Here is a 19,159-nt window from a genome sequence, read left to right as displayed (position 1 = left end):
CGAGCCCGGGTCGGACGCGCGCTTGGGGAGGCGGCCCGGGAGCGCGCGCGCTGTCTGTCTACGGGGGCGGGCGCGCGCGCGCGGGCCCGGGGCTCCGCGGGGCGCGACATCGCCGCGCGCCGCCCGGGTGAAACGCAGGTCCGGATGGAACGTCGGGGTACCAGAAGCAGGGGCTGGGGTCGTCGGGGGCCAGGTGGGCTGCCCGAGTTTGGAGACAGTAAAGTAGGTCGGTGGGGGAGCTGGGGGGATGGGCTGGAAGGGGAGAGGGGCGCGAGCGCGCGCTCCCGGCGGCCGGCCTGCGGTGCGCGAAGGCGGAGGGACGGGGCGCATGCGCACGCCTGGGCGGGGCCGGGGCGCGCACGCAGGCGGGCGGCGGCTGCGCGGGGCACGTTCTCCGGCCGGCGGCGCGAGCGCGGGCCGGGCCAGGCTGAGTTCCTTCCTCCCGGCCCGGGACTCCGGCGCCCCCGGGACGCGGCGCTTTACAGACACACACCGGAGCAGCCCCGGTCCCCCGCCCCGCGCGGCCGAACAAATGGTTCTCTCCAGAGCTTGTGATTATACGTTTTATTAGACTCGGGAGGGGTATGGCATATGGCAGGGCTTCATCAGTGTTCCTTCAAATTAAAAAAAAATACAAAAGCTACGTAGAAAACGTCAGATCAAACGACTAAACTTTCTCGACTCAGGGCTAAGCTCTGCAAGGGAGAAAGAAAGAAGGGTATGAGCCGCGGGGACCGGCTGGGGGCCCAGGGACGGTCTAGACGCCAGGGAGGGCGGCCCTCACCTTCTTGAGCCTGCGCTCGCGGGACGCCTGCGAGTCGGTCTCCGAGTACGGGGGTGGCGCGGGCGGGTAGTAGGCCTCTTCCTCCTCCTCCTTGTAGGGTCTGTTCCTCTCCTCCGACCCCTTCTTCCTCACAGCCTCCTCCAGTAGCCGCCCATCATAGGGGAGGTCCCCGGACCTGGAGCCGTTGTCCCGAGGGTCCCGGGTACGGTGGTGGTGGGACCTGGGGTCGGCAGGAGGGCGCTCCCGAGACCTGAAGTCGTCGTAGTGGGGGTCCCGGGAGCGTGGGAAGTCCCTCGAGTCGTCTTGGTCATAGAGGTCGTCCCGGCTGCGGCTCCGCGGGGGCATGTAGGCCCGGCCTCTCCTCCCACTACTCGTGGGAGACCTGCTCCCAGACTCGGCGGTGCTCGGCGGGGTGAGGTCGTCCAGGGCGTCCACGGAGCGGGCCCGGGGCCGCCTGGCCCGCCAGCCCCCGCCTGCCTGCTCCCTGGGGGGCTCCTGGTCCCATCCCCTGGGACTCCGGGGGGAGTGGCCACCCCACTCCTCATCCCGGATCGGGGTGAGGGCAGGGCCCCGGGAAGGCCGAGATCGCCAGTCGTCCTCGTGGAGGGAGGTGACTTCACTCATGGCTGCAGGGAAGGGGGGTGTCACTGACTGCTGGAGGAGCCCGGGGTCCAGGGTTTGCACCAAGAGTCCCTGGGGCAGGTATCAGGGAGACATGCTTCCCCCCACCCCACCTTAAAAGCCCTCAGACCCCAAGGCTCCTGCTCACCCCGCTCCACACGGCCATTGGTGGCGCCAGGTCGAGAAGGGTCGAAGTTGGCCAGCTCCTTCTCCATGTAGTACAGGACCCGCATGGAGTCGTCCTGCTGGCTGGCCTGAATCCTGTAGCCACTGCGGACTTCTAGGGATAGGGTGGTGGTGGTCGGTTTAGGAGGATGGATCCTGGCCCACCCCTCTCCCTTAAAGGTGCATCCAACTTCGGGATGATGGATTCTCACCAGAGGCCACACTGCTGTCCGTGTCCCGAAGCAGGGGTACGTAGGAGCCTTGGCCACCAGCTGGGGGAGAGTGGCTGTCAGTGGCTGCGCACCAGGAGCAGAGCCCCTCCACGGCTCCCAAGACCCTCTTCCTTCCAGCCCCTGCCCCTCAGTGTCCAGATGCCCAGCACACCCCCACCAGCTGTTCCTGCTTCCCCCAGCCTCACCTGAGCTACTCCTGTCAACGTCTCCAGGGTACCCTCCAGGGTACCCGTTGTAGGCAGGGCCCATGGGAATCATAGCTGGTGGGGGCGGGGTCTTGGCGGGAGACAGGTGGGCATACGTGCTAGGGGCATAAATGCTGGGAACACCTGAGGTGGCTGCTTTGCCGGCAGCATACACTGTGAGGACACAATCAACAGGAGAAGGCGGGTGGGGCAGGAGCCAGGCTGCCCCATACCCATTGGGTTCCGGAGGGACCTGGGCCTGGACCTCCTTCCCAAGCCGTCCTCTCGGCTGTAGAGCTTCCTTGGGCATCTGAGTCCCTGCTGGTCCTCATTCCATTTCTGCAGCATCCCTGAGGCTGAGAGACACCAGCTTCACGGAGACCCCACCCCGCTTCCTGTGTGATTTTTCAGAGGGTGCACGCAGGCAGCCCACAGCCCCAGCGTGGCAGAACAATGTTTCATTTAACAGCATGGTCATTCGCCAACATTTGCCAATCAAGTTTTACCTAAACTTCCAACTCCCCAGCTAACTTACTGGAAGAAGTGGCCACCCACGGTCTGTGTGTTTACAGGGCAACAAAGCTGCCCTTTATATAAAGCCCAGGTGCTGGGTCCACCACTGTCCCCACAAGCCGAAATCAAGTATCCTCTTTGGCAGCCAAGCCCCTGCTCTAGAAAAAGTGAGTCATCTGGGAGACGTGGGTCCTGCCCACCTGATCATCTTCCAGATCGAGATGCAGTGGCAGGAGCCTCGGGAGTTAACTTGCCTGCCCCAGCCAAGCAGCAAAGTGTCTCCTCTAGTGTTTCTAACTCGGACTGCACCCATTTCCGCCCGCCCCGCCAGGCTCTAGGCTTGACAGTTCAAGGTAAGATCCTCCTCCCTTCCTTCCTCCCTAGGGCAAGAGGCTTGCAAAGTTCCTGGGCCCTAGGCAAGTGGCTTCCTCCCTGGGACCCCAACAGGAAAATGGAGAGAGATGGGCCCAGAGAGGGTGCCTCACCTCTGATTTGGTTTGGAAGCAGAAGACTAAGTGCACAGCCTAGAGGAAGCCCCTTCATTAGCTCAGGCAGCCTGCAACTTTATCATCAGCAGTGGGACCTGCTGCCTCCTGACGGGTGGGCGGAGGCTGTGGTAGCAGCAGACGTAACAGGGCCTCTGCCAGGGAGTTAATGGGGCCCCAGGTTGGGGTAACAGGGTCTCCGGATGGAGAAAATGTATTGGGACAGGGGAATGTGGTATTGGGACAGGGGAATGTGGCATTGGGACCAGCATTTAGTCCTGGCCCTAGCTGTGGTCTTAGTGGGTTCACTGCAAACTTGGTTGCAGCCCATCTGTGAAACGGACCTAACACTCACTCACTGAGCAAAAAGCTGTCAGCTGAACACAACAAGAGGGAGGGGATGGGAAGGCCTGCATAAGCCTCCGGGGAGCAGTGGAATTTTTTCAGGGAAGTGATCCTTTGAGGAACCAGGTTGCACACCACTGACTTCAATGACTATGAAATTAGCCAGCGACTTCTGTAATGCTCACAACAACCCATGAAGTCGGGACCTAACAGAAGGAAACAGGACTCAGAGAGGGAAGGCTGCTTCTCTGGGGTCACTCTGTGTGCAGCAGGGCTCTGACTGGTGCCCTGGCCCTCAGTCACTACTGAGGCTGATAGTGGCAGTGCCCAGCAGCTGACAGACGTAGAATATTTTATATAGGTTGGGCCCCATGCTCAATGGTGTGCACATGAGCTCACCAAACCCCCAGACGTACCAGTGTGGTGAGCTCTGCCATAAGCCCTATTTTATAGGGGATGACACTGAGCCTTAGGGAGGGAAACTGCTCACTGGGCTTCTGAGCAGGAAGGTGTCAAGCAGGCCTCAGCTCTCCACCTGCCCACGCAAGGATTGCCTGGTACTTCACTGTTCATGTATCTTGGACTGTGTGCACACAGGCTGGTCTACCCAGACACCCTCCTGAAGGAAACCAAGGACTGGCAACAGCTGTGGTCCCCGAGGAGGGGAAACGGGACAGCAGCTAGAGGGATGCTGAAGTGTCCATCAGTGCCACGTAGTGTACACGCTGTGGCCTAGTGTCCCAAGGCTGATGGCTGTGACCACGTCTATCAGCTCCTCTGTGAAAGTGTCCCATTGGGATATTCACAAACATTCACAGAAGAGGGGCAGGAGCAAGTCTTTTTCAGTTGCACATGTCTGACTCCTCTCATAGAGTTAGGTCCCTCTCTCTCTGTCTTCTGTCTTCTCTTACCTTCCCCTACTTGGTTTGCTTACTTCCCCTTTAGCTCTAGTCCCACACCCAGTCCCAGCTCTCCACGGTATCCATTGCTGGTGTGCTAGATATGTCCCTAGACATAGTAGCTGGGTAAAATGTGCAGCATTCTTGTGGATACGTGTTTTCAAAAATTTGCTTAAATTTGGCCAGGCATGGTGGCTCATACCTGTAATCCTAGCACTTTGGGAGGCCAAGGTGGGGGTGGGGGTGGGGGGTCGGATTGCCTGAGGTCAGGAGTTCGAGACCAGCCTGGCCAACATGGCGAAACCCCATCTCTACTAAAAATACAAAAATTAGTCAGGCGTGGTGGCAGGCACCTATATCCCAGCTACTCGTGAGGCTGAGGCAGGAGAATAGCTTAAACCCGGGGGGCAGAGGTTGCAGTGAGCCGAGATCGCGCCACTTTACTCCAGCCTGGGTGACAGAGTGAAACTGTCTCAAAAAAAAAAAAAAAAATTGCTTAAGTTTAAGGCCAGGTGTGGTAGTTCATGTCTGTAATCCCATCACTTTGGGAGCCTGAGGCAGGATCACTTGAGGTCAAGAGTTCAAGACCAGCCTGGGCAACACAGCAAGACCCTGTCTCTACAAAAAATTTTTAAAAATTGGCCAGCATGGTGGCACATGCCTGTAATCCCAGCACTTTGGGGAGGCTGACTTGGGAGGATCACCTGAGGCCAGGAGTTTGAGATCAGGCTGGGCAACATACTGAGACCCGTGTCTCTACAAAAAAACAGAAATCAAAAAATTAGCTGGGCATGGTGATGTGTGCCTACAGTCCCAACTGCTCCAGAGGCTGAGGCAGGAGGACTGCTTGAACCCAGGAGTTCGAGGCTGCAGAGAGCTATGATCGCACTACTGCACTGCCTGGATGACAGAGTGAGACCCTTTCTCTAAAACAAAAAAAAATTTTTTTTGCTTAAATCATGTAGTGTTGTAAACCTTGTTTGGCTTCTTACCTTTTTCAGTTAAGATTTTTTTTTTTGAGACAGAGTCTCACTCTGTTGCCCAGGCTGGAGTGCAGTGGCGTGATCTCAGCTCACTGCAACCTCCACTTTCTGGGTTCAAGCGATTCTCATGCCTCAGTCTCCTGAGTAGCTGGGATTACAGGCGAACACCACCATGCCCAGCTAATTTTTGTATTTTTAGTAGAGAATGGGGTTTTACCATGTTGGCCAGGCTGATCTGGAACTCTTGACCTCAAGTGATCCACTCGTCTTGGCCTCCCAAAGTGCTGATTACAGGCGTAATCACTGCGCCTAGCCAAGATTTGGTTTTTTAGAGGGCTTTACTTTCATGTGAATAGTATCTTGTACTGTTGGACATTTTTACCATGTGTATGGATTATACTTACAAAAGAAAAGAACAACATAAATAAAAATAAACTGAAAGTTGGAGGAAGTAAATGATAATCTAAAGCAGCAGACCCTCCTCAGCCTACTTTCTCCCCACTGGCTAAATTCACACCCTCCAGACCAACACCACTGTCCTGGGGGCAGGTGGATGGCCACCTCCTTCCCTAGGACGCAGGATGTTGCCCGAACCAGGGTGGCCATGAGCGGGACACTTACGGGCCTCGGGGCAGCAGCACTTGTCTGGGCAGCAGGGGCACCTGACGTAGCAGCAGCAAGTGTGCGGGCAGCACTGGCACCAGCAGATGCCCAGGAGGAGGAAGATGAGGAAGGCAGCCAGGCACACCACAACCACGAAGAGCCAGTCTGCAGAAAGAGAACAGGCCCTGAGCCCGGAGGCCTGGGAGGGAACAGGGCCAATGGCACAGCAGGGGCACATGGTGCGGAGCCAACACTGAGGTCGGGGACGATTTGCAAAGCTCACCAAGGAACCTGCAGCCCTGGCTGGATTTTTTGTGCCAGAGGCTGGGCACAGCACACTCCCCATTCTACCATCCCGGCCATTCCCCAGTTAGGGCCCTCCCCCAGGTGCAAAAACACAAGGCAGAAGACAAGAGGTGGCCTGCACAGAGGGAGACAGGCTGCAGCCCCCAGACCAAAGAGAGAGCCAGCTGCCCAGATGCCACAGCCTCAAGAGCACCGCAGGTGCCAGTCACAGAGCCCCAGCCTGCACCCCAGGCTCTCCTCAGCCCAGCCTAGCCTAGGCCCAGCGCCAGGCCACTAGATGCCTCAGAGCCACAGTCAGGCCAGGTTAGTGAGGGGTCCACAGTGAGCAGGGTTTAGTGGGGAAGGGGATACTAACTAGAGTCAGAAGCAATAGGTGATGTGTGGGAGCTCCTGAGAAGCCCAACTCAGGATCCACCCCCCGTACCTTCCATGGGCCCCGCCTGAAAACCAGGTAAGAGCTCAGCCACCCCTGAGGTCCTCCCTGGAGGGACAAAAGAGAAACAGATTATGCTGGCCAGAGCCAGCCCAGGCTGTGCCGCCCCCGAAAGCCCAGCTCCAGGCTGGTCAAGTGCAAGGTGTGCCCTGAAGCGGGCAGGGGCTGGGGGCTGAAGCCCTAGCGCATGGCTCCTACCCTCCACCCGCCGACATGTGGGTGCTTATAGGTAAGAAACTCCCATTGCATAATCCACCTGTGTCTCATGCCACGAGGACTCCAATACAAATCCCAGGGGGTTCTGAGGGCTCTACCTCAGCTTGGGTACCCTAAGTTTTTCTCATTCATAGGTCTTAGCCCCCCAAAGGGCTCCAACCACGGTGATAGGGATGTCCTGTTCCAGCAGGCACAGTGCCCTAGGGCCCACGAAATAGGATCTCAGCTCTGTCGCCCAGTCTGGAGTGCAGGGGTGTGATCATGGCTCACTGCAGCTTCAACCTCCTGGGCTCAGGCGATCCTCCCACCTCAGCCTCCGGAGTAAGTAGCTAGGGCTACAGGCATGTGTCACCACACCTGGCTGAAATGGTTTAATTTTACTTTACAAATCTGAAAAAAAATTAACACTGAATATATAGTAATAAACTCTTTGTGACAACATAATCACAAATTTTTTTTAAAACAGGAAGGGATCCATGAAGGCAAAAATGCCCACATATGAAAGTCATATGCAGTCCTAGTTCTGGGACCCACAAGGTCTCCATCTCTACTCATGCACTGTCACATTCACGCATCTCAGACCCGGTTCTTGTCTTCCCTCGAGTGCCCCTGGAGCTTTGAGCCCCACCAGCGTTGTGTCTCAGGGGCCTCCACAGGCCCAGCTCTGCACCCACGAAGCCCTCCCCAGAGCTCATGCACTTGGCACTATAGGCCCTCGCAACACGACAGAGGCATGTCAGTCACAGCTCTCAAAGCGTGGTCCTGTCCGCAAGGCCAAAAGAATTTTTAGAATAACAGATGTTATTTGCCTTTTTCACTTGTTCTCCCATGAATGTCCAGTGAAGTTTCCCAGGCTCCCTGATGCCATCATCGCCCTGATGCCTAATGGACTATATGCTTTGTGTGTGTGTGTGTGTGTGTGTGTTTCTTGAGCCAGGGTCTCTGTCACTCATGCTAGAGTGCAGCAGCATAATCACGGCTCACTGCAGCCTTGACCTTCTGGGTGCAAGCCATACTCCTGCCTCAGCCTCCCAAGAAGCTGGGCTCACAGGTGCATGCCACCACGCCTGGTTAATTTTAAAATTTTTTGTAGAGTCGGGGTCTTGCCATGTTGCCCAGTCTTGCTTGTGTATCTTGGGCTTGAAAAATCTCCCCATTTTAATTCCTAACACGTTAAACAACAGATAGACATAAAACCCACAGAAGCAAAAGCTCTTGGAGACCCTCGATAATGTTTTAGAGTGTAAACAGACCTGGAGACTAATTTTGGGAACTGCTGATGCAAATAGTGCATTTTACCAAAGAACACGCAGAGGTTCCTGGGTCACTGGTGCACGTGTTCCATCCCCCACACATGAACTCTGTCTTGCGGCCCAAGTACCCCCCAGTCACGTGCTCATTCACACATGTGAAGATGGCAGTGTACAACCCAGCGGCATCACTCACGCAGAGCACACGTCATATGAGACTCCATGTGTTGGCTTACAGCAGGGCACCTGGCTGATGGCAACATCCCCCTGACACATGGAGGGAGGCCTCCCAGCCACACGGACTCCCCGCCCTGCCCCTGGGCGTCTGGAATCGGCTTCGTTTCAGCTGCACTCAAACTTACACACTGTGTGTGCCATGCAGCACCATCCCAGCAGGGCACACGGCAAAACCGCTGTGCTTTGGCGAGGGACTCGGGTGAGATGAGGCCTTGGAGATGTAGCAAGAGGTGGGTCGATTTTGCACACCATCAACTGTCGTCATTCACTGCCCATGGACTCTGACCATGTCTGGATTTTTTTTTTTTTTGGACGGAGTCTCACTCTGTCGCCCAGGCTGGAGTGCAGTGGCGTGATCTTGGCTCCCTGCATCCTCTGCCTCCCAGGTTCAAGCAATCCTCATGCCTCAGCCCTCTGAGTAACTGGGATTACAGGCATGTGCACCACCACACCTGGCTTTTATTTTTTTTATAGAGACGGGATTTTGCCACATTGGCCAGGCTAGTCTCGAACTCCTGGCCTCAAGTGATCCACCCGCCTCGGCCTCCCAAAGTGCTGGGATTACAGGCATGAACTACCGCACCCGGACCCCAAGTCTGGATTTTTTTAAAAATGAGACTTTGAAGAGGCAGAGTCTCCAATTGTCTCCACTCTTCTCTTAGTTTGGCTTGGGTGATTGGAGGCACTGTGGGCCAGTGGTCCCTGCCTGGGGTGCAGGGCACGGGGGAGCCTAAGTGACTGGCAGAGCCTGGGGGAGAGCAGAGCAGGCGACAGAGCCCAGAGGGTAAGCAGGAGGGAAGAGGGTGGACACGGGAGGGCAGACAGAACAGAAGCGGACAAAAGGAAGGGCCATGCCTCCCCCTTCCCAGGCCCACTCACCAAGGACGATGAGCTCTGCATAGGCCTCATTGTTCCCCTGGAGGTCCTGGGCTGAGACCACGGAGCAGTAATACACACCGCTGTCCCCCCACGCCGTCTGGTCAAAGGTCAGGTCAGCATCTGGGTCAGGATGAAAAGGCGTGAGGGCACTTTAGAGGCTGGGGCACCTAACCCCAGGAGGGCCAGAGCCCCCTTCCCAGCACACCCAGGAGTGGGCAAGCGGTGGGCTGGGCAGGCTGCAGATGATCAAATGCATATGCAAAGATTCCTACCAAAGGCACGGGGCCTTTTACACCCCGTTCTAAACACCTGGGCTACTGCAAGAAGTCTGTGAGGCAGGGCCATTATCACTTCTGTTTTGTGGATGACATTTTGGGTCTGGAAAAGCTGCACATCTCTTCAGTGTAGAGCAGTAATGGTGCCCTCAGAGCCTGAGGGTTTTTTTTTTCCTTCTTTAGAGACAGGGTCTCACTCTATGGCCCTGGCTGGAGTGCAGTGGTGTAATTATAGCCCACTGCAGCTTCAACCTCCTGGACTCAAGCAATCCTCCCACCTGAGTAGTTGGGACTACAGGCACTCCACCATGCCCAGCTTTTTTTGTTGTTTGAATCGGAGTTTCCCTCTTGTTGCCCAGGCTGGCATGCAATGGCGCGAACTAATCTCGGCTGACTACAATCTCTGCCTCCCAGATTCAAGCGATTCTCCTGCCTCAGCCTCCCGTGTAGCTGGGATTACAGGCACCTGCCACCATGCCTGGCTAATTTTTGCATTTTTAGTAGAGATGGAGTTTCGCCATGTTGACCAAGCTGGTTTTGAACTCCAGACCTCAGGTGATCCACCCCCACCTCAGCCTCCCAAAGTGCTGGGATTACAGGCTTGAGCCACCACACCCAGCAGTCTGTGCTTCTCAACTTACAGCCATCTCTGAACCACCTCTCAGAGCCAAAGTCAGAACTCCCCTGATGTGAACTGCCACCCACAGGGCCTAGTGTAGACCCCAGGGATGGGTGTGGAGATAAACAGGCCAGATTCTAGGTACCAGGAGATGCCCAGGCACCCATAAGGAGTGGGTGTGTCTATGTGGGGGAGAGAGAGAGACTTACCCTCCCAGTGCCTTGGTCCCTCCCCCTCCCCTTCCATCCCCACATTCCAGGTCAGACCCAGGGCTTGGGGACGCTCTTGTCTGAAGCAGCTGCAGGCAAGGAGCTTGTTAACTCTGCCATCTATCAAAGTGTTTTGGCACATCCTGTTTCCTCTCTGCTCCTCAGGCCCTAATTAGTTAAATACCTTCAGCCTTTCACCAGGGTGGGTCCGGGGCACCTACCAGGCAACTCTGCCTTAGGCCACTGGGGAGAGAAGTAGGCTACATTGGGCATCTCGGGCAGGAAACGCCCTCAGCTTCCCAGCCTCTTTCCTCCAAGCCTGACCTGCCTGCCACCTTCCCAAGGACGCGCTGCCCTCCTGCACGACAGCTCTGTGACGGCAGCAACCATGCATGCTGCAGTCCACAGCACCTGGCATCCCCAGGAATGAAAGAACCCTTGCTTTCTTCACAAGGCCTCATGTCTACAGAAAAATCCTCCTTGCAACAGTTTCTGGCTACAGCATTCCAGACGCCTTCCCTAAGGTTCCATGGTCCCCAAGGCCCTTGGCACGACATGGCCTCTAGCTACCGTGCCAGCCTCACCCCTGCCATTGCCTTGGTTCTAGATTCGCACTGTCCCCCCATGGGCTGGGCTTCTCCCACGGCTCCCCCACCCAACTGCTGAAGTCTTATCTCCTAGCTTAGGGGCCAACCATCCCTTGCCTGGTGAAAATGTGGGCTCCATGAGGCAGAGCCCTGTCTGTCTCAGTCACTGCTGGGTCCCCAGTGCCTGACACAATACCTGGCCAGAAGCAGAAATGAACACCCTCTTGGCCGGACATGGTGGCTCACACCTGTAATCCCAACACTTTGGGAGGCTGAGGCGGGTGGATCACTTGAGGTCAGGAGTTCCAGACCAGCCTGGCCAACATGGTAAAACCCCATCTCTACCAAAAATGTAAAAAATTAGCTAGGTGCGGTGGCACGCGCCTGTAGTCCCAGCTACTTGGGAGGCTGAGGCAGGAGAATCGCTTGAACCCAGGAGGCAGAGGTTGCAGTGAGCTGAGATTGCGCCACTGCACTCTAGCCTGGGCAACAGAGTGAGACTCCATCTCAAAAAAAAAAAAAAAAAGGAAACGAACCCCCTCTCTCCTCATGCTAAAGTCCCTTAGCTTTTGTCATCTGTCTCATCATTCTGGGCACATGGCTGGATTCAAAGACACATTTCATTCATTCATTCATCCTTCAACAATAATTACTGAGTACCACCTATGTTCTAGGCAGTATTTGAGACACCTGGTATACCACAGCAACAGTTCTCAAACTGCAGCCTCTAGACCCCGGGGTTCCCCAAGACATTTTCAGGAGACCCTGAGGTCAAAGTTATTTTCCCAACAGTACTAACTGTGGAGTTTTCCAGAGGCTACGTGACATATGATAGACATCACAACAGACTGAAGCAGCTCTGAGAAGCCAGGCTCTTCTATCCAGCCAGGCTTCAGAGACTTGCAAAAAAATAAAACCATGCCACCTTCTCATTCATAATGTTTTGTCTGGTTTCAGAAAATGATTTTTTTCATAAAAGGTATTTTATTTGTTAATCTATAATGACTTTATTGTCATTTAAACAATTTTGTAAACTTTTCTCATTCTGCTACTTGGGAAAACAAACTCTTTGAGCTCTGAATTTTTTTTTTTTTTTTTTTTTTTTTGAGATGAAGTCTCGTTCTGTTGCCCAGGCTGTAGTGCAGTGGCACGATCTCGGCTCACTGCAGCCTCTGCCTCCTGGGTTCAAGCGATTCTCCTGCCTCAGCCTCTTGAGTAGCTGGGATTATAGGCGCCTGCCAATATAACTGGCTAATTTTTGTATTTTTAGTAGAGACAGGGTTTTCACTATGTTGGCCAGGCAGGTCTGGAACTCCTGACCTCAAGTGATTTGCCCACCTGGGCCTCCCAAAGTGCTGGGATTCCAGGCATGAGCCACTTCGCTAGGCCTGAGCAGTTAATTAACCTCAAAATCAAGAAAGTAAAGAGGCCTAAGTCCGGAACCTTTGAGTTATAAATCCTTGCCCTTGCCCTTCTAGAGCTCAGCTTCTAACTGGGAAAGAAAGACAAATAAAAAATGTAACTATGTCACATATCAGACAAAGATAAGCTGTATGGAGAAAACGAATCAGGGACAGCAGACAGAGAGTGCCAGGCGTGGAGTGGGGGCTGTGCCATTTTAAACAAGGAGGCCAGGGAAGGCTTCCGGATATGGTGACCTTCAGAGCAGACGTGAAAGGGTTGAAGACACAACTTACCCTAATGATCAGGCATCTAAGCCACTGTGTTTTTTTTTGTTGTTGTTGTTGTTTTTTTAATTTTGAGACGGGAATTTCGCTTTGTTGTCCAGGTTGATCTTGAACTCCTGGGCTCAAGTAATCCACCTGCCTCAGCCTCCCAAAGTGCTGGGATTACAGGCATGAGCCACCGCCCCGGCCCCCACCGTTTATTGAGCTCTTACTATGTGCTGGGCCCCTCTGCACACATTCTTTCATTGAATCCTCATAGAATTCCAAACTAGGTTATCCTAAATCCTCCAGGTTTGCCACAATGCCCTCTTCGTCCATCATTTTTCCACCTGTATCTTTTTTGAGAGGGCCTAGCTTTGTCGCCCAGGCTGGAGTGCAGTAGTGCGATCATGGGTCACTGCAGCCTCAAACTCCTAGGCTCAAGCAATCTTCCCATCTCCAGAGTAGCTGGAATTACCAGGGTGCACCATCATGCCCTGCTAATTTATTTTTTGTAGTGTCTGGGTCTCACTATGTTGCCCAGGCTGGTCTCCCAGCTCCTGTCCTCAAGCAATCCTCCTGCCTCGGCCTCCCAAAGTGCTGGGATTACAGGCATGAGCCACCAGTGTCTTCAAATCAGACCCTGACTATGCCTCTTCAACACTGGAGCTCAAGAGCTGGTCCTTGCTGTAAACAAAAGAGGTGGACAGGAACTGCCTGCCATGGCAAACAGATCATATAGGCCAGGGGTTGAAATCTGGCATCTCGTAGGCCGAGGCTGGACCTCACTGTGTTTTGTTTGACCTGTCTGACATTTTCAAAACCCACAAAAAATATAGTTTTCCGGCTTCTTTTGATCCATCCTAAGGCCTGGGCGCACCTTCTTCCTGCAGGGCGTACCCTGTTCCTGGTCTTGGGCTGGCCGTGATCTCAGCCGGGCTGAGCACTGCTTTCATTGTTTTAGGTGAGGGGAGAAGATGCCAGGTCTCCAGTGGGAACAGCAGCCAGGCCTCCTCCATATCTCCAACCTCTGGTTCCTTCTTTATACATCACAAAGGTGATCTTCATGATTTCAGAGGTCCCATGGGCTCTCTGCTGCAGTGCAGCTGGAGGTGGGGGCGCTTGGACCCCAAGGAGCCTGAGGAGGTGGAACAGGACCTCCTGTCCAGGTGCTGGTCCATCACCCAAAGCATGGAAGGACAAAGCAGGGCACGAGCCACCTGACCGGAGGGACGCCTGGAGTGGACAGCCTTCTAGTTCACCCAGGACTATTTTCACTTTTGAAACCAGGATAGGCCAGGCATGGTGGCTCACATCTGTAATCCCAGAACTTTGGGAGGCCGAGGCAGGCAGATCACCTGAGGTCAGGAGTTTGAGACCAGCCTGGCCAACATCGCGAGATCCTGTCTCTACCAAAAGGATACAAAAATTAGCCAGGTGTGGTGGTGTGCACCCGTAATCCCAGCTACTTAGGAGGCTGAGGCGGGAGAATCGCTTGAACCTGGGAGGTAGAGGTTGCAGTGAGCTGAGATTGCACCACTGCACTCCAGCCTGGGCAACAGAAAAAAACAAAAAACAAAAAACAGAAAAACCCCAGCACAGTGGGTGACCCTAGGAACACCACGGGGAGTACATTTTTCCCCATCCTCAAGCTGAAACGGAGGAAGCTCCTGCGGCTACGGGGTTTCCTGAAAGGACACACACACAATGGATGTTTACACTCAGGGCCTTGATCAAACACAGGCCCAGGTGGGGGTGGTTTGAAAGACCCAGGCCTGTGAGGCCCCTGGAGCATGCAGGGCCCCTTCCCCTAGACAGAGCCTGGGGGGTCATCCTGGACTTTTGTGCCCAGCAGAGGAAGCACCCTCAGTATTTGGCTTGTCCTGGCAGGAGCTTAGCAGTCATGCCTGGTCCAGGCAGGCACAATCCCTGGGTTAGAGAGGAGGGGGCCTAAGAAGCCCTGTGACCTCAATAACAGTAGGATGCTCATGGCTGAGCTGCCCACAGAAATTCAGGGCACACAAGCCTGGTGCCTACTCTGAAACAGGACGGACATAGGCTCAGCCCCTGGAACCCTGCTTCCCATCGATCCTCTAGCAGAATGTGCTCCAGTTCCTGGCTTCTTGGGGTCTGCAAAGGGATGCTCCCTTCCCCCCCTACCCCATGCCCAACTTTAAATTCTTGTTTAAGACGGTGAACACACAATAAGACATGAGGTAGGTGAGGCTTCATCCCTGGCACCCTGCCCCTCCCCTTCCTCTCTGCCTTCTAGGTTCTGTAAGGCCCAGGCCCAGGCCCTCCTCAAATCATATTCACAGCCCAAGTCATTCCATGTAGCACATCACCCAGTGCTATTTGCTTTGCTTTTCTTTTTTTTTTGAGACGGAATCTTACTGTTTCCCAGGCTGGAGTGCAGTGGTGCAATCTTGGCTTACCGCAACCTTCGCCTCCCTGGTTCAAGCGATTCTCCTGCCTCAGCCTCCTGAGTAGCTGGGATTACAGGTGCCCACCATCACACCAGGCTAATTTTTGTATTTTTAGTAGAGATGGGATTTCACCATGTTGGCCAGGCTGGTCTGGATCTCCTGAGCTCAGGTGATCCACCCACCTCGGCCTCCCAAAGTGCTGGGATTACAGGTGTGAGCCACCGTGCCCAGCCTATTTTCTTTTCATTTCAAGACAGGGTCTCACTCTGTCACCCAGGCTGGAATGCAGTGGCATGATCACGACTCACTGAAGCCTTGACCTCTCAGGCCCAAGCAATCCTCCCACATCAGCCTCCTGAGCAGCTGGGACCACAGGCACATGCCACCATGCCTAGCTAATTTTTAAAATTTTTGCAGACATGGGGTCTCATTTTATTGTCCAGGCTGGTCTCAAACTCCTAGGCTCAAGTGATCCTCCTGCCTTGGCCTCCCAAAGTGCTGAAATATACAGGCATGAGCCAAAGCGCCCAGCCTGGTGTTATTTCCTTTGCAGCACTTAGTACTCTCTGACATTCTTATACCTTGAGACAGAGTCTTTTTTTTTTTTTGAGACAGAGTCTCAAAGAAACTTCAGCCATCCCAATCACCTCTATCCCCAGCACCAACGACACATAGTAGATGCTTGATAAATACCAAATGAATGAATGAATGAATGACTGCCCCTTACTTAGTCCCAACAGGCACATCCTATCAGGAGGCAGCATTACAGTTAAGAACAAGCGTTCTCAGGGCTGCCTGGGTTCAAACCCCAGCTCCAGACTTTGACTTCCTATGCGCCCATTTGAACAAGGTAACCTCTCTGTGCCTCAGCTGTCAGGAGGGTAGAGGAGAGGACTCAATGGGAGAATATGTGTGCAGTTCCTGGCATGTCACAGGCTTTCTCCATTAAGATCTCTTGCCCCTGCAGTTCACTCCTGCCACCTCCTCTGTGAGTCCTCTGCGGACCACCCTAGGCAAGCAAAGGGATTAGGAGCTTGGCCACTAGACCCAAAGTGGCTGAGTTAGAATCCCAACCCCGTTACCAGCTATGTGTAACTAGCTGGTACACCAGGCAAGTCACTTTCTCTCTCTGGGCCTCTGTAAGATGACAATAATAGAATCTATTCAATTACTGTGTGGTCTGAGTTAATCCTTGGGAACCTGGATGAGAGCTTAGCACACAGTAGACCCTTAATAAGTTGTTACTTAGATAAATTTTACTTCTTACTGCTCATGTTATTAATCTGATTATAGAACAAACCCTGGCCTCTTCTCTCCGTTACCCAGTTTTCTTTATCTTCAAGCACTTGAGAGTGTGTGTTGTGTTTGTCTCTCTCACTGCAATGTGGGCTCCACGAGGGAAGTGGTTTGATGATTTTGTTAACAGCTGTATTCCCAGAGCCCAGAACAGCACCTGGTATATGACAGGTACTCAAAAAATCTTCGTTATTAAATTAAGGAATGGAAGGATTAGCAGAAGGAAGAATAGTAGAATAGAATTGCTCCCTTTAGGCTGTGTATGGTGTCTCTCAGCACTTTGCCAGGCCAAGGCGGGCAGATCATTTGAGGTCAGGAGTTTGAGACCAGCCTGGCCAACATGGTGAAACCCCATCTCTACTAAAAATACAAAAATTAACCGGGCGTGGTGGCACGCACCTGGAGACACAGCTACTTGGGAGGCTGAGGCAGGAGAATTGCTTGAACCTGGGAGGTGGAGGTTGCAGTGAGCTGAGATTGCACCACTGCACTCCAGCCTGGAGTCCAGAGCAAGACTCCATCTCAAAAAAAAAAAGAAAGAAAAAAAGAATTGCTCCCTTCACTGATCTTTTCAGACATTGGCACTCAAGAGCTTTCAGATGGGGACTCCAGGTCCCGCACAAGGACGCCAGCCCCACCACCCGGGCAAGCCCAGCCTCATCCCCCTGCCCCACCCAACATACTTCCGGTGATGGTAATCCTCCGGCCCTGGTAGTAATCTCCCAGGGTCACAGCGTTGCCCTGCTTGGTGGCCACGACCCTGACGGTGCGCACGCTGTCCTGGCACTCGACATAGGGGTTGTAGCCTGGGTTCCCGGCTGCCAGCTGGGCGTTGAGCTGGTTGTCGACGCTGGCCGGGGAGAAGGCATCGGCGATGCGGTCCCGGCAGAAAGACTTGTACTTCCAGATGACGATGGGTTGCGTAGGGGTCGAGGTCATCTGGTAGGTACAGGGCAGGGTCACAGGCTGGAAGAGGATCACCACGTGGTAGGGGTTGGACACAGTCACCTGGATGGCCCCGGCAGGAGCTGAGGGCAAGAGGAGAGACAGCAAGGGTTGCTGTGAGCTCAGGGAGGTGCTTCAACAGGAAGGCCACCTGTCACCAGCTGGACATTTGTAAGTGTGTGGTTTACAGAGTGCCTGGCACACATTGTTCCTTAATCACCAGGACCAGTGAGGTAGCCACGATAATCATGCCCATTTTATAGACCCGTGGGGCTGAAGTGGCAGGTGCACGGTGACACGGCCAGTTTCCTTGGACTCGCCCGCCATCTCTCTTCCCAGCCTGTGTCCTCTGAACCACACCAGTCCCCTCTTCCCTTTGCCATTCACCCACAGCAAGGGGCCTCTGTGTGGCCTGGGCAGGCAAGCACAAATGGCCATGTTGATGCCCCCAGCGCCCAAGGCCCCACTTCAAAACCGACTACCAAGGATTCCAGGTTACCCGGGGTCTTTTGAATTTGGAGGGAAAACCATGGAGTTGTTTGCCTGAACTGCTTTGCCATGGAGGGACTAAAGCCCCCACAATATCTCCATCAGCCTCCCACCACCTCACCCTAAAGTCATTTCAAATGACTGGACCAAAAGTGTCTCGGGAAAGACCTCACCACCACCCAAACATCCCATCCAGGTGAAAGCCTACCAGCAGAAGTCGGTTTCAAGTCCGTAAGTCCATCCTACCTGACTCTTACGCACTTATAATCCGGAGCCCGCGGGAGGTGGGTGGGGTGCAGGGGATGGGAAGTCCCCAGTCCCACACCCACCCGAGGCCTAGGCATTGTTCCTTCGTCTCTGTCCCTCTAGGAATCGTCTGATCCAGCCCTCCCGTGCCCTCTCCCCGTTACTCCAACACTTAGAAATTCCCGGGTGCGCCCAAGCCCCATCCCGGCTTTTCTTTTGTCAGTGATCGGGCGGTCTTCTACTCCCTGCCGACAAAGAGTTCCATTCTCCCTGCCGCTCCGGGTCTCACCGTCCAGGGAGTTTCACTTCCTGCTATCTTCCAGATAAGGGCGGGGGGAGCGCTCCCCGGCACGGATGGGGAATTCCTCTCACTCCGGCGCGCAAAAGATCGCCCAAGACCCAGGGGATCGGAAGGTCCCAGCCTCTGCGACCCCCCGCTTCCCGCGCCCCCGCCGCCTCCTTTCCATCCATCCCCCTCTACAGTGCCCTCCGCCATTCCGCAGCGTCAGAGGCCCCGTGCCCCGTACCTGTGCACCAGGTGCTAAGTAGGAGCCACACGAAGACGACCGCGTCCCGGCCTGGGGCGGCCGGGTGGGAGCCCAGCCCTCTGGAGAGCCCTCCGGCCCACAGCGCCATCGCGGCCGTCTGGGCGCGTCTGGCCCGAGCGTCCCTTCCAAAGTACCTTAGGGGGCGCGGCGCTCACCAAGGCCAGGAGGGGTGCACGCTCCTCCCCTTCCCACTTCCGTTCCTTGTCCCTACTCTAAGTCCATCCTGCTGCGTTCTGGAAGTTTTAATGAACGTAAACGACGTGAATAAAGGGCATGCTTTCAGATATGGGGGAGAAGGGTCCTTGACCCGCCGTGGTCCTCCGAGCCACACTCCACCCGCTGCGCGATCCGGTGAATGGTTCGGCCCAGGTACACAAGGGTGGGAGCCGAGGGCTGGGCTTAGGGGTGAGCGGCGGGGAGGGGTTCCTCTGCCTCCCTCCCCGGAAGTGGGCTGACCCAGGTGCGCTCCGGCCCCCAGGGCCCGAACCAAGTGACTGGCCCGCTGGGAGGGCGCCTGCGGACCACAGGTCCCTTCCGGCCCCCATCTGCTCCGGCCAAACCAAGCGCACCGAGATCCACGCAATCGAGACCTACTTGGAGCGATTCACCTGTTGAGATAGGGCGGGTCCCGCCGCGCACCTGTTCCCTCCCTGCCCACACCCCTCTCCCCGGCTGGCGATGGACCCGCCTAGGTGCGTCCTGCCGGGAGGAGCGA

The 19,159-nt window shown here is 54.9% G+C and overlaps 1 protein-coding gene across 4 annotated transcripts; it reads right to left on the bottom strand.

Moving 5' to 3' along the window:
• Nucleotides 1-549: 549 nt before the first annotated feature.
• On the bottom strand, nt 550-18,767 carry LSR (lipolysis stimulated lipoprotein receptor). Of its 4 annotated transcripts, none has more exons than XM_058425620.1 (10): nt 18,424-18,767; nt 16,900-17,244; nt 9,138-9,257; nt 6,547-6,603; nt 5,835-5,981; nt 1,989-2,162; nt 1,783-1,842; nt 1,554-1,682; nt 785-1,410; nt 550-695 (listed from the first exon to the last, which is right to left on the bottom strand). In XM_058425620.1, the coding sequence occupies exons 1-10, from the start codon at nt 18,530-18,532 to the stop codon at nt 660-662; spliced, it is 1,803 nt and encodes a 600-aa protein (XP_058281603.1). In that variant the 5' UTR covers nt 18,533-18,767; the 3' UTR covers nt 550-659. The 4 variants fall into 4 exon arrangements, with proteins under 4 accessions (XP_058281603.1, XP_032026373.1, XP_058281604.1 ...); XM_032170482.2 differs by having other exon boundaries at nt 1,554-1,685; nt 18,424-18,766; XM_058425621.1 differs by lacking the exon at nt 6,547-6,603 and having other exon boundaries at nt 18,424-18,765.
• Between the last annotated feature and the right edge of the window lie 392 nt (nt 18,768-19,159).

The sequence above is a fragment of the Hylobates moloch genome, unplaced genomic scaffold, assembly GCF_009828535.3.
Source record: "Hylobates moloch isolate HMO894 unplaced genomic scaffold, HMol_V3 SCAFFOLD_12, whole genome shotgun sequence".
Classification (NCBI taxonomy): Eukaryota; Metazoa; Chordata; class Mammalia; order Primates; family Hylobatidae; genus Hylobates; species Hylobates moloch.
This window is presented reverse-complemented; position numbering and strand designations above follow the sequence as displayed.